This window comes from Mandrillus leucophaeus, unplaced genomic scaffold (assembly GCF_000951045.1).
Source record: "Mandrillus leucophaeus isolate KB7577 unplaced genomic scaffold, Mleu.le_1.0 Scaffold93, whole genome shotgun sequence".
Classification (NCBI taxonomy): Eukaryota; Metazoa; Chordata; class Mammalia; order Primates; family Cercopithecidae; genus Mandrillus; species Mandrillus leucophaeus.
The window spans coordinates 1,301,912-1,329,886 of record NW_012110141.1 but is presented as its reverse complement, the minus strand read 5'-3'; the positions used below and the strand labels follow the sequence as shown (position 1 = coordinate 1,329,886).

The 27,975-nt window shown below is 43.2% G+C and overlaps 1 protein-coding gene across 4 annotated transcripts in view; it reads left to right on the top strand.

Annotated features, from left to right (window-relative positions):
- Positions 1–27,975, top strand: part of KANK1 (KN motif and ankyrin repeat domains 1) — a 257,723-nt gene that overhangs the window by 202,931 nt on the left and 26,817 nt on the right. For 3 of the 4 annotated variants that reach the window (XM_011970130.1, XM_011970128.1, XM_011970129.1), the window contains one exon: positions 19,426–22,086. In XM_011970130.1, coding sequence (XP_011825520.1) covers positions 19,426–22,086 — 2,661 coding nt within the window. Of the gene's footprint in view, positions 1–16,216; positions 16,661–19,425; positions 22,087–27,975 lie in introns of those variants that run through there. The other variant, XM_011970131.1, reaches the window with a different exon arrangement.

Sequence of the window (27,975 nt, the reverse complement as noted above, 5' to 3'; positions counted from 1 at the left end):
TCATACCTTGCTGTAGGCTTGTGAGGATTAAATGAGTTCGTGTATGTAAAAGGCACCTGGAGCAGTGGAGTCCAGAAGAATTGTGCACAGCGGGTGGTGGGGAAAGACAGGGACAGGGAACATTGGGGAAGAAAGGTAAATTCAGTGGATGTCAGGAAATAGGCATCTTGACCTGTCCACAGTATAATTCAGGCCACCACAAACTACTTAATTTAACTTTGTTCTTACCTCTAGACAAAGGGAGCAGGCCCTCTGGGGGGAAAAGTCTTGCAGCAGTAATCCTGTTAAACATAAGAACTGAAGGTTCAGGTCTCAAAGTTCTGAAGTCACTATCCCAGGGATAAAGACTGTACTGGTATACTCTCATCCAGCTTGTATCACAGAAGGCTTTTGTCTCCATCAGGTTCCTTTGCTCACTGGGCGTCACCTTTTCTGGCTACTCTCTGCCTGTCAGAGGCCAAGCCTTGAGTACATCTTCATCTTCCCACATCTTATTTGGCTTCTTTCTTTGTACGTATATTGAGAGAGTGAAGGCAGATAGGTGTGTCTTTCTCTCTTCAGTGGGAACCTTTGTGACTGATGGTTTCCAGGCAAAAGGGGTTCATATTTTTAATTGTTTCCCTTCCCAGCCCTTGTCATCATCTGATAAAGGACTAGACATTTATTTGCATACAATGACTTTTTCTGCTGGACCTCACCTTCACAGAAGCACACAGGCAAACACCCACAGGGTCAGATACAAGCTACTTTAGCAAAATAATTGCTTCGACTGCTTTATATAATCTATACTCTTACCAGAACACAATATTTATGAATAAAAGTGTAGCAGAATTTTTTTTTTTGCGGGATCAAGAAACACTACATTCAGTACTTTACTCATTTAACTTTTAAGAACAAGTCTTTTGATATTTTTAAAATTACGTGTGTGTGTATTTTTTTTTTTTAATAGAGACAAGGTCTCACTATTTTGCTTAGGCTGGTCTCAAACTCCTGAGCTCAAGTGATCCTCCTGCCTTGGCCTCCGAAAGTGCTAGGATTGCAGACATGAGCCACTGCACCCAGCCCGTATTAATTCTTGGTTTGGGATATAATAATGTAACTAAGGAGTAATACCAGAACACTCTGTCACCCAGGCTGGAGTGCAGTAGCACGATCATAGCTCACTGCAGTCTCAGCCTCCCAGGCTCAAGTAATCCTGCTAGTCTCAGCTCCCAAGAAACCGAGACTATACGGGCAAGTCGCCTTACCTGGCTTTTTTTTTTTTTTTTTTTGGTAGAGACAGGGTCTCACTGTGTCATCCAGGCCGGTCTCAAACTCCTGGGCTCAAGTAATCCTTCCTCAGCTTCCCAAAGAATTGGGATTACACACATGAGCCACCACCCCACCCCCAGAAAAGGGTTCTTTTAAATGCCTTCTTCACCTGTGTCTAAGTACATTGAGTAAATGTGGCACTAGTTGAACAAGATTTACTGAATTTTATCACATGGCAGGCAAGCAAAGCCAGTTCTAAACAATAAAACAGATTAACAAAGATGAGGGATGACTCTAAATAGCCTGTTTTGTAAAATTCAAAACAGGGGACAGCTGTGTAGAGAGAGGCATCGTTTTATGAGAATCTACTAGACCTGCCTAGTTTGGCTCATCTTGGTGCCTGCACATGCCCTGCCTTATTCCATTTACTTTCCTTCTGTCTATTCTCTTACTGGTGACCACAGTTACTGATGGGAGACCTTAAAGGTGATTATCTTTGAGACACACATTTTCCTGTGTGAAGATACAAAGATTAAACTCTATAAGACCATGGCACTTATTTGGGCTTGGTTTATACCAAATAAACCAACAGATTAAAAAATAACTAACAACAAAGCTTCAAGTGCCAGATATTTTGAAATAGCAGATCCAAATAATTTCATATTACTTTCCACAAGACCTCCATTATTAAGAGATTTGGGTTACATTATTTCTTCCTTTTTTTGACTTAAAAATTAAATGTTATTGAGCTGTTTTACATACCATAGAATTCACCCATTTTAAGTGTATGGTTTGATAAGTTTTAATAAATGTGGACAGTTGTATATCCACAATCCAGTTTTAGAACATACCCATAACTCTAAAAATTCTCTTGAGCTTTATTTTATCATTTACTTTTGACAAAAATGTTTTCTTCAGCTTTTGAAAAAAAAAAATTTTGGGCCATGTGTGTTGGTTCATGCCTGTAATCCCAGCACTTTGGGAAACCAAAGCCGGAGGACTTCTTGAGCTCAGGCATTCGAGCCCAACCTGGGCAACATAGTAAGACCCCATCGCTACAAAAAAATACAGAAATTAGCTGGGCATGGTGTCATATGCCTGGAGGCTGAGGTGGGAGGATCACATGAGCCCAGGAGGTTGAGGCTGCAGTGAGCTGTGATTGCACTGCTGCACTCCAGCCTAAGTGACAGAGTGATACACTGTCCCAAAAAAACTTTTTTTTTTTTGAGGTGATGAATTTAAATCATTAGGGGAACATACCATTCTTACTAACTTTTTGAAACAAAAACAAAGGTTGCTGAAGATGTTAGCAATGCAGTGTTTAAGTGTATGAAGGTACAGAGCAAGGGAAAGAGGCTTGGGCCTATGATTTACAAATGGTAATTGTTTTTAGCCTTCTAATTATATGTTGAAACCAAAAAGGAACCACTTGCCTCCACTCCAGCCTCGGTTCAGCATAAAACTAAATCATTTCCTTCACAAGCCATCTGCTGTGCTATAGCTTAAATTATAACAGAGAGCCTTTCTCTGCAGTGGAGGGTTGGGAAAAGAGGGAGTAAGTCAGCACAAACAATAAGGAAACATTTGCTGCCTTTCTGATTTCTTCCTAGAATTAACAGGCTTACAGCTGCATTTCTAGGTCAGCATTTCATATGTCTAAAGAGTATGAGGATAGTGTGAAAAATCAGAAGGGAGATGAGAGAAGTCTTTGTCTCTTTTTTAAGATCTTGCTAGCAGTTTTGTTAGTTGGTAATTTTTGCTGTCTCACTGACGCCGAGAGTCCTGGAATTAAACCCCGTGGCCAGCAGGCTGTTAGTTCGTCAGGAAATTCCAAATGGGTATAAATAAATTCTCTGCAACAGCTCCTGGGCTCTATGCCTGCTAATGTGTGGAGTCCCTTTAATGCTGAGGGAAGTTTGCCTGAGACCTGGCTTCCTGCTCGCTGAAAATCACAGTTATTTTGTTTCTGGGTGGGTAAGTAAGAATGCCCACAAAAGAAAGAGAGGAGGAGAGCATGATGTTTGAGTGGGGGTTGGTGAAATATAAACTCGAGCTCTGTGTGTTGTGAAAAAGATTTGCTTTTACTTCAAGCCAGAAAGAATAACCCAGTACTTGATTTTTGGTCCAGTGAAAATTTCAGCTTTACCTATGGCTTTAACATAAAGATGTCATTGTTGCAGGAGTGAATGGTTGTACATATATATATGCTAAGATTTGAGTTTTTAAGTTTAAGGTTTAGTTCAATTCAAGAATTTCCTTTTTTGTTGCTAAGTCCATCTTTGGGTATTTGTTTTCAGCTCTGTTTTTCTAATAGGGAGTTGCTCAATATTCATTAAAGCTGGCTTCTTTTTCTCTTATAAACACTATAAAACAAAATAAGGACAGGGATTCATACAAATAATAGTTTTCCACTGCCCCTCACCTCCCCCTGGCCAAAAAACTGTAATGTTTTGTTAGAAAAGCCTGTTTTATCCCTCAGTGAGCCGGTGCTCCTTTCTGCTTTTCACAGAGTTACTCTCTGGACTGGCACATTTCCTTTTTACGCTTAGAACAGCATGTTACTTTTGAAGAAAGTTTGGAAAATAACAGTCCAAGCTCATTCTCTTCTGTGCATGCATGATCGATTTGGGCTGTATTTCAGCAATAACTTTTAAAATTAGACAGTGGACATTAGAGAGCAGCATAGTTGGGGTTGCACTGAGGTACCCATGGCATTTTGGCTCTTTTGAGACAGATTTGGGGTGAAGAGTTGCTGCCTCTTGTAGTCGGCACTGAACACTGGAGAAGAGGGCCACTGTATGAACCGCAAGGCCCCTGTTACCATCACATGCCTCCCTAGCACAATGTGCCCTTTATTAAGACAGGCTGTTCCACTACTGAGAATAGTAACCCTTTCCGCTGTCTTCCCCTCACTCTTACATGCAGCCTGGCTTCTGGCCTCTAAAATCATGCCCAAAGTAGAACTGGCAATACCCAGGAGGGACACTGCACTGGGGATCGTTAGGTCATGCCAGTTAGGATGCAGCTGGAAAGGTGCCACTGAGTGGGATGTGCAGAGGGGAAGACCGCAGGCTCTGTCTGCCTGAGCTCATCTGGTCTGACACCTGCTGTGATTCATTTTTCTTCACCTGGTTACATAGCATGCCATGTTAAGAAATTTTGTATCAAGTATAGTCAACAGCTACTCATAGCCTGGAAGGAACTTTGGAAATCAGAGTCCCACTGACCCCCTCGTTTTAAGGGTATGAATCACATCACTGCATTGTATGATTCCAGGGCCCTCCTGCCCATTGCTCATCCATGAACTAGGAAGTGATCATAGTTCCTGTTCTTGTTTTATGAAAAGAAAAGTATACCTTCCCCCAGCCTAGGCAGGCCATTCAGGATGACTACCATGGAGGTGCTCTAGGTGGTTTAAAGCACCGTCTCTGCATGGTGTGTTAGAGAGCACTGTGCCCTGAGGACTTCAGGAGAGCTGCAGAATGAGTGTGCAGAATAATCAGCACTCATCTTTGTCCTCATGTTGTGAGATGGAGATATTTTAACCTGGCCATAATATACTCCAAAAGTTAGGGGCTGTTTGTCTGCTTTTGCTTTTATTTCCTTCCTGTGCTGGACTAGGCCTCCCCCTTATCTAACTAGTACATACCTCTCTGCCCAAGCAGTGCACCCACACACTCACACATCCCCTACAGGGCCCTGCTGGCATCTCCCTCATCCACTCTAAGAAGAAGAAATCAAAGTAGAACTCAAGATTTTAGCAGACTTACTTGATCTTGAACAAGTATCACAAATACCTTAAACCCTGACTTCATGGGGTTGGGGGCAGGGTATAGAGGAGGAAGAGTTCTAGATCCTCTCTGGGGGGCCAGGGTTGTGTGCTTCTCCAGACAACAGAGGGTGATCCGGTACCACTAGTAGTGACAATAGAACCCACACATTGTTCTAAGTGACAACACACTGATGCAGGTACTATTATTTTCTCAAACAATTGGAATATAATCTAATTTGCTGACAGCTGCAAAGCAGCAGAGCCAGGATTCAAACCCAGGCAGTCTGGTCCCAGAGTGCCTGCTTTAAATCACTACATGTCTTCCTCTCTTCCTCTGTTATACTTATTCATCAGTAGATGCCTAGATGTGGGGCTTTTCACTTCAACAGATACTAAGAGGGCCATGTACCAAGCGCCAAGTACTGAGGAATACAAACATAAATACTGCTTGAGGGCCGGGTGTGGTGTCTCACGCCTGTAATCCCAGCACTTTGGGAAGCCGAGGCGGGCGGATCACGAGGTCAGGAGATCGAGACCATCCTGGCTAACATGATGATACCCCGTCTCTACTAAAAATACCAAAAATTAGCCAGGTGTGGTGGCGGGCGCCTGTAGTCCCAGCTACTCAGGAGACTGAGGCAGGAGAATGGTGTGAACCCGTGAGGCGGAGCTTGCAGTGAGCCGAGATCGCGCCACTGCACTCCAGCCTGGGCGACAGAGCAAGACTCCGTCTCAAAAAAAAAGTTTGACTTCTGCCTCCCCTAGACACTTAGAGTCTGGTAGAAACACAGGCATGTGCCTGCTAACAGTTCGGCATATATAGGCAAAGTGACTTAGGAAAAAAGAGGGAAGAAGGGGACCAGTTCTTCCCAGGACAGAGCAGTTGAGGGTAAGTAGGGCTTTACAAAAATGAGACATCTGGGTTGGGCCCTTTAAAAAGGATGATGCAGCTGATTTTGACAGATGGGAGAGTATGGGGAAGAGTAGAGGTATAGAATGAGCTGGGTAGAGGGGATAGAATGAGCAAAGATAGATAAGCTTGAAAGTTTCCCAGTATGTTGAGGTTTGGGCTGGGGAGAAACCTGGGAGGTGCTGGATTGGGGTTAAATTGTTGACATTTTATGCCACAGAAAAGAGCTTTTAGGCTTTATTCTTTAAAATGGAGCTCCTGGCACATCAATTTGCAAGGATAGTAATTGAGAAGTTGTAGACGTTTCCAGGAATACCTGAAACAAATGTAAAATTTCTCAAATAATATGTAATACAGGAAAGCAAAGCCATCTGCCCCTGAAAACAGGCTGCATATTTGCATTATGAGCAATAGCAGAGTCTGGTCTGTGCTCCCTGGTGACAGGCTGACTGCACTCATGCACCCTAAGGACATTGATGCGCAAACGAAGAAAGACATAAATAAAATTTATTTTTAAATAATTTTAATCATACAGAAAAGTTGTTAAAAGAGCTCTCATGGCTCCCTCACCCAGATTCAGATTTCCCAGTGGTTAACATTTTACCATATTTGTTCCGTGGGTGGGTGTGTGTGTGTGTGTGTGTGTGTGTGTGTAGAAATGCAATTGTCATGTCTTTTTAGTCTCCTTCCATCTGAAAAGTTCTCATTTTTACCTTTTATTCATGGCCTTAATGGTTTTAAAAAGAGAGGTCTGACGTTCTATAGAATGTGTTTCAAGCAGGGTCTAGGCCATGTCTTCTCGGCAGGACAGTGCAAAAGTGACGCTCTGCTCTTCCCTGTGCAAATATGTGATGTCAGCTTTGATCACCTGGTCGAGGTGGTTATTTGTCAGCTTTCTCATCAAAGAGTCACCTTTTTTTTTTTTTTTTTATGATTGATGTTATTTTCTGGTGAGATATTCTGAGACCACACCAGTGTCCTAGTCTTTGGTAGGAAATATCTATCCACTAACCTTAGCTAGTAATTCCTACCTGAATCAGCCACTGTTCTAATAATTGGTCCATGGTGATTTTCTGTTTACATAATTCCTTGTATTAGTTGGTATTCCAACATATTTATTATAGCATAGTGGACTCACAAGTAGATACCTAGTTTATTCACTGGATTGTAACTTGTTACTATCATTAATTATATTATTTTAATGCTCAGATTATCCTAGATTTGGCTAGTGGGGGTTCAAAAGAGTTTGAATCAAATAGACCCTTGACACTGGCATTAAATAGCCAATCTGATGTCTTACGACGATTGAGAATAATAACTGGTAGGCAGAGGGTGTTATCTGAGTTCTAGATATGTATTTATCTCTGACAGTATGGGTCACCTGCAACAAGATCTGTGGTAGGCAGTAACACGCGGGACACTAGAGGCAAGCCAACCTGAAATTCAGCTTGTCGGAGACCATCTGGTGGGTAGAAGTTTTGCATTTTCAGAGTATATTGCTTAAGTTCCCCAGGCCCTATCATCTGCCTTTAGCTTTCCCTATTGGCCAATTCAGGCCCTGGTCAGGTGTGGGTGGAGAGGTACATAAAGCTGGAAACAGCGTGCTGCCCGCCTTTCTCTCCTGCCTCCAGAGACACTTGCTGGCTGCCAGGGTCTGTGTTGTCTTAGCCTCACGGGCATTTTCAGTCCTTGCTCTTCCCATCCTAGAGTTTCAAACACAGAGCGAGTCTGTGTTCTGCATCTCAACATGCTAAATCAGAACCTGGATTCCCTAAAATGTTGTCTCCTCTTTCTTCCTGCCCTCACTCATGCCATATCCGTCCTTCCCGGGTTAGATTTCTCATACTTTAATAACCTTCAGAAAAGGAATCCCATCACTTCTCTGTGGTGAGTCATCCACTGGTTTAAAGAATTTTTTTTTTTTTTTTTTCCAATAGCAGAATGAGGTAACAGCCCTAGAAGACAAGCCTGGAGACCTGATGCTGGTCTCCAGGTCAGCCCAGAGTAGCTGGAATTTGTTGGGCCTTCTCAGTTTCCCCCTAAGTATTAGGGGCAGACAGAGTTAAGGCTACAGGCTGGCTAGCCCAAATGCAGACAGTGTCAAAGTTCTAATGGCTGAATACCACCAGAACTTGTCTTACTATTACCACTTATTTTCTAATTGGGTAGATAAAATTCACATGGTGCAAAGGAATTTGTTATACCTAGACAAAAATTCATGGGGACTTGAATAATCCATGGAAACCCTAATGGAGGATACTGAGGAGAATTTTAATCTCCAGCATCTAGCCAGAGCAATCTTATTAAAATGCAAATCTGATCATTTCACTCCCTTGTTTAAAACCATTCAATAGCTTACCAATGCATCTGTGATGCAAAAACTTGATCCCCAGGGTGCTGTTGGGTTAGGGCTCTGTCTGTCCCCTTTCTGCCTCACTGCAGTTTTTGCAAAGTCCCCTTCCCAGTTCTTAAAAGTGGCAGGTTTTGCATATGCTCTTTCCTCTGCCTAGAATTTCTCCCATCCCTCCACACATCCCCAGCACACTGCCCGGTGGATTCCTTAGCTACCACTCCCTTGAAGAACCCTCCCTACCCGTAGCCTAGGCGGGGTCCCTGCTCTGTTCCAGCATAACGCCTATATTTTACTTTCACAACACTTAGTATGGTTGTTATTTATGTGATCACTTGTCTGTCTCCTCCTATACTTCATAAGTTCTACCCAGACAGGCTCTGTGTCTGTTTTGCTTAGCACCTAGCAGTGTTTGGCCTATTGCAGGCACATAATAAATATTTGCTGAATGAAAGAATACGTCCATCTTTCAGTGTAACAACTGCATCTTCCTTAGATCAGCATTCTCTTTACGGAGTGTGGGAACAGGTAAACATGGAAGATGGAGCTGATATGGAGAGGGGTAGTGATGAGAGACAGTGGAAGATATAGGAGTAGTGTGCAAGTTAATATCTGTTAAAAAAAAAAAAAAAAAGTCAAGATAAGAGTATCCATGAGAGGAAATCCAAAGATTTGGGGGGAGAAGCCAAAAGGAGTTAGAAAGAGGAGTACAGGAAGCAACACCACATTCTAACTTAATCATATAAACAAACCAAGCCTGTAAAATTGCAGTTATGCTACATATGTGTCAACTGACCTGGTATTTCTTATGAACTTCTGGCAAATACTTTTGCCTTCTTTAATGTTACAATTTTATTTGCATGAAGTGTTTAGGTAGCTATTTAAAACAACTATACTAGCCTGGGCAACATAGTGGGACCCCATCTCTATAAAAAATTTAAAAATTAGCCAAGTTTGGTGACACACATCTGTAGTCCTAGCTACTAGAGAGGCTGAGGCAGGAGGATCACTTGAGCTGGGGAGTTCAAGGCTGCAGTGAGCTGTGACTGTGCCACTACACTCCACCGTGGGTGACAGAGTGAGACCCTGTCTCTAAAAGAATGAATGAATACATACCTACCTACCTACCTATAACCTGAAGAGGTATTGGTAAAATTGCAATAGGCAGTTTAAACTCTGTGAGGAGAAGGATTTCAGGCTTCTTAGAAAAAGCCTAGCACTTGGCAGGTGCTCATCATTTGAATGACTGAATGAGTGGGTTTTATCTGGGAGGGAAAAGAGCAGGCTTAAAAATAACTCTTTGGTAAATGCAAGAGCAAAAGAAAATCTCATTTGCTATACATTCTTTTAAGCCAGAAGGAGGAACACTCATATTGCTACCCTTTTTATTGCGTGTTCTCTAAGAAATGGTGTTCCTCACACAAATTTGATATAGGAAGCGAAGCTACTGGGTCTCAAAGAGCTTAATGCGAACAGTGTCATCAGGAGATGCCGCCTGCTAAACCCGTTCAGAAGGACGCTGTTGTACTTCCCTGTCTTCTTAGAACACTTTCCACTCTTGGAAAAGTTGATGTGCTAACTTAATTACTTTCATACTCTGAGTAATTAGCTTCATGAGAACTTGCCTCTCTTCCTGAGTTCATCCTACTTTGCTTTCCTGCTGACGTGGAATCTTTTTGACTGCTTTGAACAGCAGGATGCTTACACTCTGGGGCTTTTAAATGTGGAAATCTGTGATAATTATGTACTTCTCTAGGACTGACTCAGCTCTTCAGGCAAAATCTTCATGCTTCATCTGAGAGGGGACAATAACATTAATGGGAATTAGCAAAGTTCTTCAGTTTCAACGTCAGATGTGGTATCTGGCGAAGAAAAACACATAAATAGTGTGTGAAAGTTGTGGCACAAGAGTGTAATTATTTTTCACAGCACCATCAGTCAGTAATTGGGCCTAGAGTGTGCAGCAGTGAAATCAGAACAAAGAAGTCAGTGTGTCCTAATTAATAGATAAAGTAATAATATCAAAGTCTCTTCCGTTATAAAGTCCACAGGACACATTATTTCACCCCAGTGATTTTTGCTCATGTTAAAGAATGGCTCATTGTGGTAGAGTATGTGGAAAAGTATTGAATGCTTTTTTTACTCAAAAGTGGCATTTTTGTCACTCTGTCACCTGAGCATAGTGTTATTATTGGCCCCAATAGGAAATGAAAGACTTGAAGACTACAGATTTTTTTTTTTTTTTTTTTTTTTTTTTTTTTGAGATGGAGTTTTGCTCTTGTTGCCCAGACTGGAGTGCAATGGCACGATCTTGGCTCACCGCAACCTTTGCTTCCCAGGTTCAAGCGATTTTCCTGCCTCAGCCTCCCAAGTACCTAGGATTACAGGCATGCACCACCATGCCCGGCTAATTTTGTATGTTTGGCAGAGATGGAGTTTTTCCATGTCGGTCAGCCTGCTCTTGAACTCTCCACCTCCGGTGATCCACCTGCCTCCGCCTCGTAAAGTGCTGGGATTACAGGCATGAGCCACCGCACCCAGCAGAAGACTACAGATTATACAGCCAAAATTTCAGTTGCTATCTGTGAATTTTTATTCTTCTTACTGTCTCCAGCACAGGCTGTCTCAGCCTTAGCGCTACTGACATTATGGGCTACATAATTCTTTGTTGGGGGAGGGAGGGCCTGTCTTGTGCATGGCAGAATGTGTGCAGCAGCTCTGGCCTCTACACACTGGATTCCAGTAGCACCCCAAGCAGTGACAAGGATAAATATCTTCAGGCATTGCCAAATGTCTCTTCATGGGGCAAAATCACCTCCACGCCTCGTTTGGTTGGTTTAAAAGAAGAATTACCTCCAGTTGAGAATCACTGCAAGCAGGTTAGTACTCCCAGACTAGTTTCCTGTGATCTAATCATCTTCCTGGTAAGTACGTTAATTTTTATGTCTTTCCAAACCACGTATTATTTGGACAGCAAGTTTAGTTGCACTGAAAGTTAAAATCATATAGTACTTTATGAATCTAGATGAATGATTGTTGAAATACCCGTAACTCCATTTCACTTTGTTAATGCAGAAGAATTGCAAGCAAATGTCGCACTGTTCTCGAGGCTGTAAATTGGGCCCCTCTCACAGAGCACTAAGTTTTATAGGAGATAAATATATACATAAGGAGCAGACTTGCCATCAGTTTGTTGATTCCACCTTTTCTCTGAACACATGGGAATTTGGTCTGAACTTGGAGAGTTTTCTCTAATTGACGCTGTCACATTGGTGTTTGGTTACCCCAAATTGCAGACTGTGCAAACTTAGTTGGGAGAGAGAGGGAGGAAATGGACTCTGTGACCCTTGGTGTCTAGGAGTAAGTTTGCTCAGAGATGATGCCAACCTAAGACGACATGGAGCCCAGTGTTAGTTAGCAGTCCATCCACTTACCTTGAGACACTGGTATAATTTCTGGCAATGACAGCTGTCATGTAGCTGTTTGCTTCACTTCTGCCTTTAATTACTTTTCTATGCATCCCCTCCCCAGTAGACTGTGAGCCTTGCGAGAGCGGAGGCTTTGTCCCTTTTGTTCAGTGTTCCCAGCTCCTAGAACAGTACATGCTAAATAGTAAGTGAAGATCCACAGAAAACTAGAGAGATAGAGAAAGAGAGACAGAGATAGAAAGTAGATACTAATTCATGTGCCTTTATTATCAGTATCAATTATAAATGTAAGTTGAATGTGTGAATAAATGTTTTACTCGGTCTACACTGCCCCCTGGGTATTGTAACATTTTAACTGGTCCCATTGAATTTAGCCTCTTTCTCTACCTCAGTCTCATACACACACAATTGTCAAGACACTCTTTGTTGACACCTTTTAGTCCCTAGTTTCAGTGGAAAAACTTGCCCTGCTCCAGGCTGTGAGATTGGTGGCCTCTCCTGTACTCATCGTCTTCTCCTTGTCTAACCTTGGCATTCCTTCAGCAGCACCAACAGGCGCTGCCCTGGCCCTTCACCTTTTTACTCTGTCATTTACCTTGTCTTCAGAACTCATCTCTGGTTAACTTGGTTCTGTTCTGATCACTAGTTTACATACTTTCATACTGCATTGTGTTTTGGTTTTTCAGAGTGGGGTCAGGGTTGTTGTGTTTTGGATTTTTTTAGACCGAATCTTTGTTGCCCAGGCTGGAATGCAGTGGTGCGATCTCGGTTCACTGCAACCTCCGCCTCTTAAGTTGAAGCGATTCTCCTGCATTCCACCTCCCAAGTAGCTGGGATTACAGGCATGCACCACCACACCTGGCTAATTTTTGTATTTTTAGTAGAGACAGGGTTTCACCATGTTGGCCAGGCTGGTCTCAAACTCATGACCTCAAGTGAACTGCCCACCCTGGCCTCCCAAAGTGCTGGGATTACAGGCATGAGTCTCTGCTCCCGGCCTGCATTGTTGACATATGCCTTTGTAACTGGTCTCAATTAGTGTTATGTTAAGGGTGTTTGGTAGTCATCTCTCAGCTAGACTGTATCTTATTTTATTTCTTATAAATTTTTCCTCCTACTCCTTACACTGAATAGGACCATTTTCTGTACCCAGTTAAGCTTTCAATAAATGTTTATATAATGAAGGTAGAGGTGGTGCCAGGAGCAGTCTCCACCGCTGGATTTCCAGACATTCAAAAAATTCTTGTAAACACCAGGGACAGCCCTCCAATTCCAGAATATTTAGTTGGAAGCTGTTACTCTCAGGATTTCAGTTGCAGATATAGCCAGTGGAATTTTGACTGTGCGAAAGCAGGCATAGTTCTGTTAGTCCAAAAAGACTTTTAAAGCAGTTAAGAGTCTCTTTATAACCCAGGTAGAGTTTTTTTTTAAAAACTTTTTTTTTTTTTTAAGATGGAGTCTCGCTCTGTCGCCCAGGCTGGAGTGCAGTGGCGTGATCTTGGCTCACTGCAACTTCCACCTTCCTGGTTTAAGCAATTCCCCTGCCTTAGCCTCCTGAAAAGCTGGGATTACAGGTGCACACCACCACGCCTGGCTAAATGTTTTGCGTTTTTAGTAGAGACCTAGTTTCACCATGTTGGCCAGACTGGTCTTGAACTCCTGACCTCAGGCAATCTGCCCACCTTGGCCTCCCAAAGTGCTGGGATTACAGGCGTGAGCCACCGCTGCCAGGCAAAAGTGTTGTTTTTATACTTCCTCTTCATCCTGAATAATTTAAGTTTTATTGTAACACTTTTCCAGTTAATCATTTAGCATCTTTCTCCTTTTTAAGATCTAGTCTTAATTTTTGAGAGGGAATGGGGAAAGTAACTGCAGTATCTGTTAGAATTCAGTGTAACGCCAAGTAAACAAGACCAAAACAAACAATATCTAAAACAAAATAGACCTTTGTATCTTTTTCACTTAAAAGTATAGAGGTAGGCTTTTCAGGAATGTTATAGTAGCTCTGATCCACAAAGTCCTTTGAGGCCCAAGTTCCTTCTGGTACATTGTTCCTCCACCCTAGATATGAACTCATGTTTCAAAGTTACACTAGTGTTCTAGTCATCACATCTGCATTCCAGGCAGCAGGACGGAGGAAGGCACAAATAAGAACATAGATGAAAGAATTATTTCTGTTTTTTTAATGGAGGTTCCTGGGGTATACTACATGACACTTCTGCTTATAGACTTTTATTTGCCTCCATTAGTGTGGAAGGAGGGGATGATGTATACTAAAGAACATCAAGCTGTCTTTGCCCCCATTCATTCACCTCCCAAATGAACTTTCTCAGTTTATTGCAATCAATTCCATTTGCCTTCTAAACAGTGACTTCTTGTAATATATTTTAAGACAAATGCCCAGGCCAGGTATAGTGGCTCATACCTGTAATCCCAGCATTTTGAGAGACTGAGGTGGGAGGGGCTTGAGGCCAGGAGTTCAAGACCAGCCTGAGCAAAATAGCAAGACCTCATCTCTACTAAAAATAAATAAATAAAAATTAAAATTGTCAGGCATGGTGCTACATACCTGTAGTTCCCAGCTACTCAGGAAGCTGAGGCAGGAGGATCACTTGAGCCCAGGGGATAGAGACTATAGTGAGCCATGATCGTACCACCACACTCTAGCCTGGGCAACAGAGTGGACCCTGTCTCAAAAAAAAAAAAGGACAAATACCCATGTGTTGTAAAAATTATAAAATATAAAGAACAAAATAAAAATCACCTATAATTCCACAACCTAAAGATAACAAGTGAAATAGTATCATGTAAGAAATGTCCTTAACACTAATATTTAACAAACAACTTCTGTCTTCAGAGCATCAGGATGTTTTTCAAAGTTTATTCTCTTATACTGTTGGCCAGGCACAGTGGCTCACAGCTGTAATCTTAGCACTTTGGGAGGCCAAGGCAGGCAGATTACCTGAGGTCAGGAGTTTGAGATCAGCCTGGCCAATATAGTGAAACCCCATCTGTACTAAAAATACAAAAATTAGCTGGGCATGGTGGCACACGCCTGTAATCCCAGCTCCTTGGGAGGCTGAGGCAGGAGAATCCCTTGAACCAGGGAGGCGGAGGTTGCAGTGAGCCAAGATGGTGCCACTGTACTCTAGCAAGATTATCATGTTATACTATATATTCAGTTATTTATTCCTTCAGTAAACATTGTTAAACATCTCCTTTCTTCCCAGCATATTGATAGTTGGTGGGTGGTTGGGAGAGGAAGCAATGAAAAAAAAATATATATATATATATATATATATGTATGTGTGTGTGTATATATATGTGTGTGTATATATATATAATTGCAGTGTTCTCAGCTCACTGCAGCCTTCACCTCCCAGGTTCAAACGATTCTCCTGCCTTAGCCTGAGTAGCTGGGATTACAGGTGCCCGCCACTATGCTTGGGTAATTTTTTATATTTTTAGTAGAGATGGGGTTTCACCATGTTGGCCAGGCTGGTCTCGAACTCCTGACCTTCAGATGATCCACCCTCCTTGGTCTCCCAAAGTGGTGGGATAACAGGCCTGAGCTAGCGCTCCCTGCCAAAAAAAATATTTTTTAATTAAATTTTTTGCTGTCTGCATGCTTACAGTCTGGTACAAAAGACAAAAAAGTTCTTTGGTCTTGTTAAAGTTTGGAAATAAATCAGGGACTCATAAATGCCTAATTTATGTTGATGTATGCAAACATACACTAGAAAGCAGGATATTAAAAAAATAATGACACTGGGTAGTTTTATTGTAGAATAATTTTTACCATGGACAATTGTTTGTGAAAATGACACCTTGAAAACACATCTCACTTTTTTACTTGCTGGAGAAGGAAGCTTGAATTACAAGTCTTGGGTAGCCTGGTTTGAGCAGTATTAGGAAATAAGCAAGCCTAACTTGGTTAAATTCTAACCTCTCCTGATTCCCAGAAGTCCAAAGTTCATTTGGGGGTAATTCAGCGTGATCCATGTCTTTTGTGATTTCTACAAGGTGAACTAAAGAAATAACTAAAGATGGACCAGTTAGGTTTTGGTAAAAACTGTGATATGTTTTGTTGTGTTTTAAATACTGATGTGGAGTCAGTTCATCTTTCCTACTGAAAATCCTTAAGTGGGAAAAGTAGCTATGTTAATAAATACATAGAAAAACTAGGAGTTACACCAAAATATTAACGCTTGCCACTAGATGGTAAGATCTGAGTGCCTTTTCTTACGTTCTTTAAATTATCTGTATATGGCTTTTTTTTTTTTTTTTTTTTACAAGCGTGTACTACTTTTGTATCTGGAAAAAAAGGTTTGTTTTTGTTTCATTTTTTAAGAAGCTTTCATCAGTGGCAAAGGCTCAGTTGAAATTAATGATAAAGGATAACTACTTGCCACGTGTCATGAGCCCAGGGCTGAGCAGAATCCTGCAGTGCTCTGAAGCCAGTGAGTGCTGCTGGGACCCTGAGAATCCACAGAGAACAGTGGGGCTGATTGTGCCTCTGCACCTCCTCAGGTGACCGAGGGCTGAGCAGGAGAACACAGACTCTTTCATGAAGAAGTGACTAGTATAGGAAAAACAGAGCCTCTCTGTAGAGATGCTTGAAGTGCTAGCTTTATTTAAAAATCAACTGGCAAAACTGGAGTGAAGAACACACATTTTCAGAAGATCCCGGTTTCCTGTTTTCATTAAGAAAACAAGGAATGCGGAACAGCTGAGTGTGCTGGGGGTGGTGTCACTGCAGCCGGAGGGAGACTTCATTGGTGAAAACTCAGCCTATGGCATTTGTGCGTGGCTGGCTAAGTTTACACGAATGTTGAAACTTCCTTGTGGGGTGAGGATCGAGGACGTCTGAGGCTGGGTCCTGGTGAGCTGGGAGCGAGCTGGTGTGCGGTGCAGCGCGGGCCGGCAGAGAGCGCAGCGGGCGCAACCTGGTAGGTGAGCTGCGAGTGGCGTGGGGCGGTCACCGCTGGCCGAATCCCCGGGGGGCCTTGGGCGAGGGTGACCGGGAAGGCTGCGCGCTGCTTGGCCACTTTACTCGACCACAGCGACCCCACAGGTCTACAGGGGTCCAGCTTAGACTCACCGGCTCACACACACACATCCCGGGTGGGCCAGATTAGCCTGCCTGTCTGACACCCAAGCTGTAGTTTCTCTTTGTTTATGGAATTTCAGACAGTACTGGAAACAGGTCTGGCTGCATATTTTGAGTGATCACCTTCTCCATGTGGAGATGAAAGCTAAAAAGGAAAGAGAGAAGGACAGCTACATTCTATTAACATGAGCACTATGAACATGAGCACAAATTTCCAGGCACAGCGCCCCCGGCCAGCCCTCCCATTCTTAGGCTAGGGCATGACCGCTGCTGGGCACTTCTTTCACATAGAATTCACTTCCCACACGTGTTAGAATCAAACAGCTAGAACAATATAATATTGTTTTAAATTGGGACATAAAGAATATATGTCCTTTTTATTCCTCTGCTTGGCAAACATTTTTGTACTTTTCTTTCCAACATTTGGGAAGAAAGCGGGCAGATGGAGACAGAAGTGTTCTTCAGAGCATTCACACTGGCGGTGTAAATGTTCGGCAGTGCTGGGGGTTGGGAGGGCGGACAGCAACCAGGTTTGCTGGAAGTTCTTTCAAACTTGACAGCCATCAAGTGGGTTTGTATACTCAGAAGAGGGCAAGGACACTGATGGCTTACATTTTCACTCATTGCTTTTGGGTTCTTTCCATAGCTCTAAAAATGCACGGCTTGTTAGTGTGGCTCTGGGAAAACACAACACATGACTTGATCCTACAATTTAAACAAATAAAAATGACCTTGCTTTTAAATTTGAAATGCATAGCCCAGGTCAGCGACAAGGTCTGTGCTTTGAAAGGTTCTTGTGTTTCCTCTTTTAAATGTCTGGTTTGGCCTTAAGTAGTATTTACTGAATGCCACATGATCCAGTGGTTGGAGTATGTAGGTTTTGCCCTTATCTTCATTCTTTGCATCTGTTTGAACTCATCACAATACAAAACAAGGTGTTCCTGGGATAGGGAATGTTTTGTCCAAAAGAAGTCAACACAGAGAAAACTTTTCCTATAGTTAAGACAGGGTTTGGTTTTGTTTTTAAATGAGGAGAGAAACTGAGAAGTGGAAGACACGAAATAGAGTTGAAGTCTTTCTTCTGTGTGCCTGTACCCTTGCTGCCAGAGTAAATCACTAAATATCCCATGCCCCAGCTTTCTCAGCCAGGGAGGTGTCAAGGCAAATTGTAATCCTGTGGAGGTAGTCAGGAGCTGAGTGCCCTTGGCCTCCATTTAGAAAGGCAGCCCAGTCTGCAAAAGACAGGGGCAGGGACATCTCATCCCAGGCCTCCTGGTTCTGCTGCTGACTTTGTCTGTCTGCTGCTGACTTTTGGTTTTTTTGTGTGCCTCAGATAACACTTTGAAAAACAGGAATCTTAATGTCTGCTGTCTATATTCAAAGAGACTGTAGATGACCAATGAAATTATCTACTGGACAATGCTTTCATGTCTTTTTTTTTTTTTTTTTTGAGACAGAGTTTTTGCTCTGTTGCCCAGGCTGGAGTGCAATGGCGCGATCTCGGCTTACTGCAACCTCTACCTCCTGGATTCAAGTGATTCTCCTGCCTCAGCCTCCTGAGCAACTGGGATTACAGGCACCTGCCACCATGCCCAGCCAATTTTTGTATTTTTAGTAGAGACGAGGTTTTACCACGTGTTGGCCAGGCTGGTCTCAAACTCTTGATCTCAGGTGATCCACCCACCTTGGCCTCCCAAAGGGCTAGAATTATAGGAGTGAGCCACCATGCCCGGCCTTTCGTGTCTTTTATAATGAATTCTTTTAAAAATAGTAAGGACTTACTGTGTGCTTGACTCGTTGAAATCATTATCTCTGAGTACTGATGGACATAAAGATGGAAAAAGATGGAAATAGTAGACATTTTAGACTACAAAAGTAGGGAAGGAGGGGAGTGAGGGTTGAAAAATTACCTATTGGGTACAGTGTTCACTATTTGGGTGATGTGTACACTAGAAGCTCAAAGCTGATCATTACACAATAGATCCATGTAACAAGCCTGCACATGCACTCACTGAATCTAAGATAAAATTTTTAAAAATAATACAATCATTATCTCATTACATTGTTTTAAGCCTGTGAGTTAAATATTTGCATCTCCGTTTTTACTCAGGGAGAAACTGAAGTTCAGAGAGGTTTATTAACTTGCTTACCCAGGCCAGGTGCAGTGACTCATGCCTGTAATCCCAGCAGTTTGGGAGGCCGGGGAGGGTGGATCACCTAAGGTCAGGAGTTCCAGACCAGCCTGGCCAACATGGTGAAACCCTGTCTCTACTAAAAATGTAAAAATTAGCCAGGTGTGGTGGTGTGCCTCTATAATCCCAGCAACTCAGGAGTCTGAGATAGGAGAGAATTGCTTGATCCCGGGAGGCGGAGGCTACAGTGAGCCGAGATCGCGCCATTGCAACTCCAGCCTGGGTGACAGAGTGACCTGTCTCAAAAAAAAAAAAAAACTTGCTTACCCAGTTGTTGTAGATCCAGGTTTACAACATAGGTGTGTCAACTCTTAAAATCATACCAGCTTGCTGTACTGCAACAACACAAATACTAGTTTTTACCATTATGTGTATTGCGTGTCATTATAATATTCTTTTCTCCCTCTTCTAGGAAAAGCAGATGATATTCTGAATGGAGACCAGGACAAGGAACAAAAAGACCCTTACTTTGTGGAGACCCCCTATGGTTATCAGCTAGACTTAGATTTCCTCAAATATGTGGATGACATACAGAAGGGAAACACCATCAAAAGACTGAACATCCAGAAGAGGCGGAAGCCATCCGTGCCATGCCCAGAACCCAGGACCACATCTGGTCAGCAAGGTATATGGACTTCCACCGAATCCCTCTCATCCTCCAACAGTGATGACAACAAGCAGTGCCCCGACTTCCTCCTAGCCAGAAGCCAAGTTACGTCAACTCCAATCTCAAAGCCACCTGCCCCTCTGGAGACCTCACTCCCTTTTCTTACCATCCCAGAAAATCAACAGCTGCCACCTCCCTCACCACAACTCCCAAAGCATAACCTTCATGTCACCAAGACACTGATGGAGACCCGGAGAAGACTGGAACAGGAGAGAGCCACCATGCAGATGACACCAGGTGAGTTCAGGAGGCCCAGGCTGGCCAGTTTTGGAGGCATGGGCTCCACAAGCTCCCTCCCCTCTTTTGTGGGTTCTGGAAACCACAATCCTGCCATACACCAGCTTCACAATGGATACCAAGGTAATGGGGATTATGGTGGCTATGCCCCAGCTGCTCCCACCACTTCCTCCATGGGGAGCTCCATCCGCCACAGCCCCCTGAGCTCAGGGATCTCCACCCCAGTGACCAACGTGAGCCCTATGCACCTGCAGCACATCCGTGAGCAGATGGCCATTGCTCTGAAACGCCTGAAGGAACTGGAGGAGCAGGTGCGAACCATCCCTGTGCTCCAGGTAAAGATCTCTGTCTTACAAGAAGAGAAAAGGCAGTTGGCCTCACAGCTGAAAAACCAAAGGGCTGCATCCCAGAACAATGTCTGTGGTGTGAGGAAGCGGTCCTACAGTGCAGGGAACGCCTCCCAGCTGGAACAGCTCTCCCAGGCCCGAAGAAGTGGCGGGGAACTATACATCGACTATGAGGAGGAAGAAATGGAGAGCGTAGAACAGAGCACCCAGAGGATAAAGGAGTTCCGGCAGCTTACAGCAGACATGCAAGCCCTGGAGCAGAAGATCCAGGACAGCAGCTGTGAGGCCTCCTCAGAGTTCAGGGAGAATGGAGAGTGCCGGTCTGTGGCTGTGGGTGCCGAGGAGAACATGAATGACATCATCGTGTACCACAGAGGCTCCAGGTCCTGTAAGGATGCAGCTGTAGGGACACTTACTGAGATGAGGAATTGTGGGGTCAGTGTGACAGAAGCCATGCTTGGAGTGACAACTGAAGCTGACAAAGAAATTGAGCTGCAACAGCAGACCATAGAAGCCTTGAAGGAAAAGATCTATCGCCTAGAAGTACAGCTTAGAGAAACCACCCATGACCGGGAGATGACTAAACTAAAACAAGAGCTGCAGGCTGCTGGATCGAGGAAAAAGGTTGACAAAGCCACGATGGCCCAGCCACTTGTTTTCAGTAAGGTGGTGGAGGCGGTGGTGCAGACCAGAGACCAAATGGTCGGCAGTCACACAGACCTGGTGGACACGTGTGTTGGGACCTCCGTGGAAACAAACAGTGTAGGCATCTCCTGCCAGCCCGAATGTAAGAACAAAGTCGTAGGGCCTGAGCTGCCCATGAATTGGTGGATTGTTAAGGAGAGGGTGGAAATGCACGACCGTTGTGCTGGGAGGTCTGTGGAAATGTGTGACAAGAGTGTGAGTGTGGAAGTCAGCATCTGCGAAACAGGCAGCAACACAGAGGAGTCTGTGAATGACCTCACACTCCTCAAGACAAACTTGAATCTCAAAGAAGTGCGGTCTATCGGTTGTGGAGATTGTTCTGTTGACGTGACTGTCTGCTCTCCAAAGGAGTGTGTCTCCCGGGGCGTGAACACTGAGGCTGTTGGCCAAGTGGAAGCTGCCGTCATGGCAGTGCCTCGTACCACAGACCAGGACACTAGCACGGATTTGGAACAGGTGCACCAGTTCACCAACACCGAGATGGCCACCCTCATAGATTCCTGCACCAACACTTGCCTAAGCACTTCGGACAAGCAGACCAGCACCCAGACTGTGGAGACGCGGACAGTAGCTGTAGGAGAAGGCCGTGTCAAGGACATCAACTCCTCCACCAAGACGCGGTCCATTGGTGTTGGAACGTTGCTTTCTGGTCATTCTGGGTTTGACAGGCCATCAGCTGTGAAGACCAAAGAGTCAGGTGTGGGGCAGATAAATATTAACGACAACTATCTGGTTGGTCTCAAAATGAGGACCATAGCTTGTGGGCCACCACAGTTGACTGTGGGGCTGACAGCCAGCAGAAGGAGCGTGGGGGTTGGGGATGACCCTGTAGGGGAGTCTCTGGAGAACTCCCAGCCCCAGGCTCCACCTGGAATGATGACCGGCCTGGATCACTACATTGAGCGCATCCAGAAGCTGCTGGCAGAACAGCAGACACTGCTGGCTGAGAACTACAGTGAACTGGCAGAAGCTTTTGGGGAGCCTCACTCACAGATTGGCTCCCTCAACTCTCAGCTCATCAGCACCCTGTCGTCTATCAACTCTGTCATGAAATCTGCAAGCACTGAAGAGCTGAGGAACCCTGACTTCCAGAAAACCAGTCTGGGTAAAATCACAGGTAGGTGGTACCCTGAGGACCTGGGAATGAGGAAGATTGGGGGAAAATGTCTTTCCAGGAGCTAAGGATTATTTTTTAACTGCTGGAACCATTTTTGGAGGAGAAATGGAGAAAGCTTTAGAATGGTAATCTGTAGAATGAAAACTAAGAATCAAAATCCATAAGCACCTCTGCTGATTCTTATTATCTGGTAGCCTCACTGGCCTCTGGCTGAGGACTAACGCTGGAAGAAAAGTAAACTGGTGTTGGCTGGCCTAGAGGTTGTCTTCTGGGGCTGCTAGTTTGGTAAGATGCTTTATTCTTTGTCTTTCAGTTATTTACTTGCTCATTATTTATAGAACTGCCTTTAAAAAAATCCTACCCTGTTTGTACCCACTATTACCAGTATATTATCAATTAGAAATGCTGACATAAAATGTTTTCAGTTAAAACGTTTATGAGAGGAGAGACTCCATTAATTCATTCGTTAAATTCAGCAAATAATTATTGAATTTGAGCCAGGTGCAATGGTACACATCTGTAGTTCCAGTTACTCTGGAGGCTGAGGCGGGAGGATTGCTAGAACCCAGGAATTTGAGGCCAGCCTAGGCACCATGGTGAGACCTCCATCTCTAAAAAAATATGAAGTAAAAATTGTTACTTGGATTTCTACTCGGTCTCAAGCATAGGTATAGGCTGTGAATATAGTGTGAACAAAACAAGAACAGAGCCTCTGTCCCTGCGGTGCTTACATTCTAGGTGGGGTGCAGGAGATAGACAGTAGACCTATAATATGTCAGGAGGTGATAAATACTGTGAAGAAATTAACTCCAGTTGTGGGAACAGCAAGTGGTAGTAGTCAGGGTGAGGGCTGTTTGAGATGAGGTGGGCAAAGAAGGGACCCTTGAGCAAGAACTTGGAGAGAAGGGAGTCTTTTCCCAGTCTTCATTTTGATAGGTGCTTACTTTTTTTTTTTTTTTTTTTTTTTTAAAGACAGAGTTGCCATGTCACCCAGGCTGGAGTGTAGAGGTGCCATCTTGACTCACTGCAACCTTTGCCTCCCGGGTACAGGCGATTCTCGTGTCTCAGCCTCCCGAGTAGCTGGGACTGCAGGTGCCCACCACTATACCCAGCCACCTTTTTGTATTTTAGTAGAGATGGGGTTTCACCATATTGGTCAGGCTGGTCTCGAACTCCTGACCTCAGGTGATCTACCTGCCTCAGCCTCCCCAAGTGGTGGGATTACAGACATTAGCCACTGCACCTGGTCTGATAGGCACTTACTTTTTTGTCTTTCTTATTCTTTCTCGTATTCATTGGGATTCCTGCTCACCCTTCCTTCTTGAAATTGAAGCTAATTATCAGAAAACTGACCTGGATGATTTTATGACTTACAGTAATTCCCTGTGAGCCTCACCAGCCTGATTTTGCTTGTGACCACGTGCACTGCCTCTCACAGTGTATAACATTATCCTCAGCTTGGGGCCATACTGCCTGGCTTCTGTTTCTGGCTCTCCAATTCTCATGAATCAGTGTGACCTGGGAAAGAGTTTGCATTAGATTAATTTTACTTGAAAATGTGTAATACAGACTTAAGTAAGCCATCCACAGAAATTCCAGTCTTTCTGACTATTAGTGTCCGATGGAGCAATGATTAAAATAGACTGAAATATATTATTTTTATATCTTCCTAAGTTTCCACTTTCCTTTTTTTTTTTTTGAGACGGAGTCTCGCTTTGTAGCCCAGGCTGGAGTACAGTGGCGCCATCTCGGCTCACTGCAAGCTCCGCCTCCCAGGTTCACGCCATTCTCCTGCCTCAGCCTCCAAGTAGCTGGGACTACAGGTGCGCACCACCACGTCCGGCTAATTTTTTGTATTTTTAGTAGAGACGGGGTTTCACCGTGTTAGCTAGGATGGTCTCAATCTCCTGACCTCGTGATCCGCCCGCCTCGGCCTCTCAAAGTGCTGGGATTACAGGCGTGAGCCACTGTGCCCGGCTGGTTTCCACTTTCAAACCTCAATTATTGTTAATTTTCAGTATCTGTGCTATAGGACAGTTAGTTTGTTGTGGAAGAAAAAACTGAACGTGACAGTTCACGTGTGGGGTTTTGCCTTTTAGAATCCAAAGAGTCTAATAAAGATACAGAGAAGTCATTTTAGAATAAACAGGATTAAAATGATCTGTGGACTGAAACAGAGTCTGCAGGAACTCATGCCATGTCTGCTTTTGACATCCTTTTAAAAATCATGATGTCAGATGAAGTCAAAATAAAATTCTTAAATACCTCCAGACACAGATGGCACAATGGATCATCCATTATAAAAGCATTTTGTTCCCAGCCTTCCACCCTCCTCCCCAAACTGGGGTTTCTATTTCACATCCTTGCCAAAAATATTCAGCTGTAATAGTGAAGTAATTTGCTGACCCCCTGAGCATGGAGACCAGGGAGCAAGTTTGGTCTGGCTGTGTGACAGTGTTTTTTGGTCTATTTCCAGTTACACTGACATGCCACACATCACTGGTTAGATCCGACCTTGTTAGCAAACACCTAATTAATCAGCTAAAATACAGGAGACCTACAGCACTTGTGAACAAAACAATAAATATTTTTAACAGCACTTATTTAGTCACAATGGCAGCCCCTCTCAGCGCACTCAAGAACAACTTTAAAGTATTTCTGTAATACACATCATATTTGTGTGTTCACCAAGTTCTAGTGAGGAATGAATTAGGAAATGAACGCAGAGTGTTCCATTTTTGTTATCTGGCATTTGTTACGTGTACTGAAAATTAAAGCAACTTGGTATAGTAAAGTGGAGATTCTCAACACTTAGAATCTTTCAGAATCCAGGTGGCTCAGGGTGCACCGTGCATGCCTGTGTACACCATGCCATAGAGAATAGCACTCACCACAGTCTAGAATGCATTTCTGTACCAAAAGATATACTGGAGTATAGAAGGGTATTCATCCCAATGCTTTCTTCCCCCAAATAAAACAGTAGGGAATTTGGGTCTGACACCTACCAAAAACAGCATATAAATGATCACTTATATGAACCTAACACAGTATTCTAATTTAAAGAAGTTGTTGAGTTTGGGCTCTGAAACCAGACAGTGTGGGTTCACATTCTTTCTCTGTCACTAGAACAAGATTGTCTTTGTTCCTTCACAGGGTTGTAATGAAGATTCAGTGAGTCAATAGGAGTAAAGCACAGAGTATAAATGCTCAACGAAAGCTGACTGATGTTGTTGTTAGAGTATTTCCAGAAATAGAAATGTAGATCTAGAACAAATGATGCCACACAGAAATTGTACAAATGGTCTTTTGTTTTCAACCTAAATTTTCATCTTCATTATTCTGGGTGATGCCCCCACCCAATTATTACACCTCTCCAACTAACCGTTGTATCAATATAAAGAAGTAAATAGATAACAATGGGAAACACAAAATAAATTGATAAATTTTCAGTCCAGAGTCATTCAGAATCCGTGTCAAAGCTCAAAACGAAGAGTATTAGTGGCCAATCCATAGAATTCTGTTCATTTCTCCTAGAGTTGAAGATTTGTTGATGTTGTCACTTTTCAGTATGCAAAAAAGTGTTATTTTTAGCAGCATCATAATGCTCAACACTATATTTAATTTCTTAAAATTACAACTGGAGCATGCATCATAAGAAATTAATAGTTCAAACCTAGGCAACATAATGAGACCTTGTCTCTACAAAAAAAAATTTTTTAATTACCTGTACATGTTATCCTGTGCCTGTAGCCTCAGCTACTCAGGAAACTGAGGTGGGATGATCTTTTCAGCCCAAGAGGTTGAGGCTGCAGTGAGCTGCAATCACGCCACTACACTCCAGCCTGAGTGACAGAATGAGACCTTGTCTGTGGAGAGGGGGTGGGATTGTGCATAGTGGCTCACACCTGTAATCCTAGCACTCTGGGAGGCTGAGGCTGGCAGATTGCTTGAGCCCAGAGTCAGAGACCAGCCTGGGCAACATGGTGAAACCCCGTCTTTACTAAAAATACGAAAATTAGCCAGACATGATGACGGACGCCTGTAGTCCCAGCTACTCAGGAGGCTGAGGTGGGAAGCTCACCTGAGCCCGGGAGGTGGAGGCTGCAGTGAGCTGTGATTGTCACCCACCCTAGCCTGGGTAACAGAGTGAGACCCTGTCTCAAAAAAAGAAAAGAAAAAGAAATTAAACGTTCAGAAGAGTGTATAATAAGAGTTAAAGCCTCCCTGGCGCACTCCCGTGATAGCCCACGTGTGTCTGGTATCTATAGATGTGCATGCTTGCAGGTCTGTATTTTAGAAACATACATTTTTGTAATAAAATTTGAATCATACATAGTTTGCTTCTGTGTTTTTTCACCTAAAAGGTCACGAACATTTTTCTAGGATTTGAGAAACAATGTCTTGGTTTGATGGAATTGGAACCTGATGGTGACCAGAAGTGTTCTGTATTTTTTAATTCCTGATAGTTTGAGTTTAATGCATTTAATATTTTCTTTTATAAAATAAAATAGTCAAGAGGAAATGAGTTTCTGTTATAACAAAAACGTTGGTGAAAAAAGTTTATTCTTCCTGTGAATCAGTTGGATTGTTTTCGTTTGAGGCATAGATTAGTGTTTTCTTTTTTTAATTACTATTTTCTTCTAGAGAGGGAAGAGGAGAGAGAAAATTCCAGACAAATGACTTACAGTTACAAATACTCTAAAAATATATAACTGTCTGTGAGCAAATACAAACAAAACTGTAACAGTGGAATTTAACTGCCCACCCCATGATTTATAGAACATTCATCTCTCATACTGACAATAACTGCTTTTTAAAATCAGCTTCCATATTTATACTCTTGGTTATCTTAGTTCATCAAAAGTTAATGAACTCGAAGTCATTCCCATAACTATGAAAGTAAGTCATAGACGAGATCTGAGCCAAAGCAAAAGCAGGGAAATAAGTGATTACAAAATACATTTCTAGGTAGTTTTCTCCTTGTTCAAATAATATATCATTTACCTGTCTTATCACTTGGCTTTTTAATCACTTTCTTTTAAAAATGCTCAAAAGCACCAAAACAATGCAGTCCAAGTGTTTCTGGGTCCAGGTGTTTCTGGGACTCTGCAGGTATAAAAGCATGATGATGTAGGTAGTGGAAGGCCTAGAAGTCGGAAGAGCTGACCTCTCATACTGGCTATGTAGGTAACTTGCTGTATGTTTTGTTTGTTTGTTTGTTTTTGTTTGTTTTTACTTTTGAGACAGGGTCTCGCTCTGTCACCCAGGCTAGAGTACAGTGGCATGATCACAGCTTGCTGTAGCCTCAACTTCCCGAGCTCTAGCCATCCTCCCTCTTCAGCTTCCCAAGTAGCTGGGACTACAGGTGCATGTCACCATGCCTGGCTGATTTTTGTATTATTTTTAGAGATGAGGTCTCCCCATGTTGCCCAGCTGGTCTTGAACTTTTGGTTTCAAGCAATTTGCCTGCCTCAGCCTCCCAAATTATTGGGATGACAGGTGTGAGCCACCACGCCAGGCCACTGTATCATTTTAGACAGGGAGATTGTGGACTTCTGTGGCCTCCTGTGTCAAATGAATAGGGTGAGATTAGTTTTTCTCCTACAGTCCCTTCAGCAGGATTAGTCTATACAAGTGTGAGTTAACTGTTTATGTTGTTGACCACACATGCATTAGCATTCAGGCTGAGTTCTGAGAGGAGAGCATAGAAACAACATATTTGTCCTTTCTCCTCTATGAAAGCTATATGCTTTTCCTCACAAAGTAGTATGTACCAAAAAAGAAGATGGCCCTTCATGAATAATCTCTACTGCCTGTTCCCCAAACCATCAGTTGGGCTTAAAGAGTGAATTCATACTCAAGCCCTTTTTCTTTTTTTTTTTTTTTTTT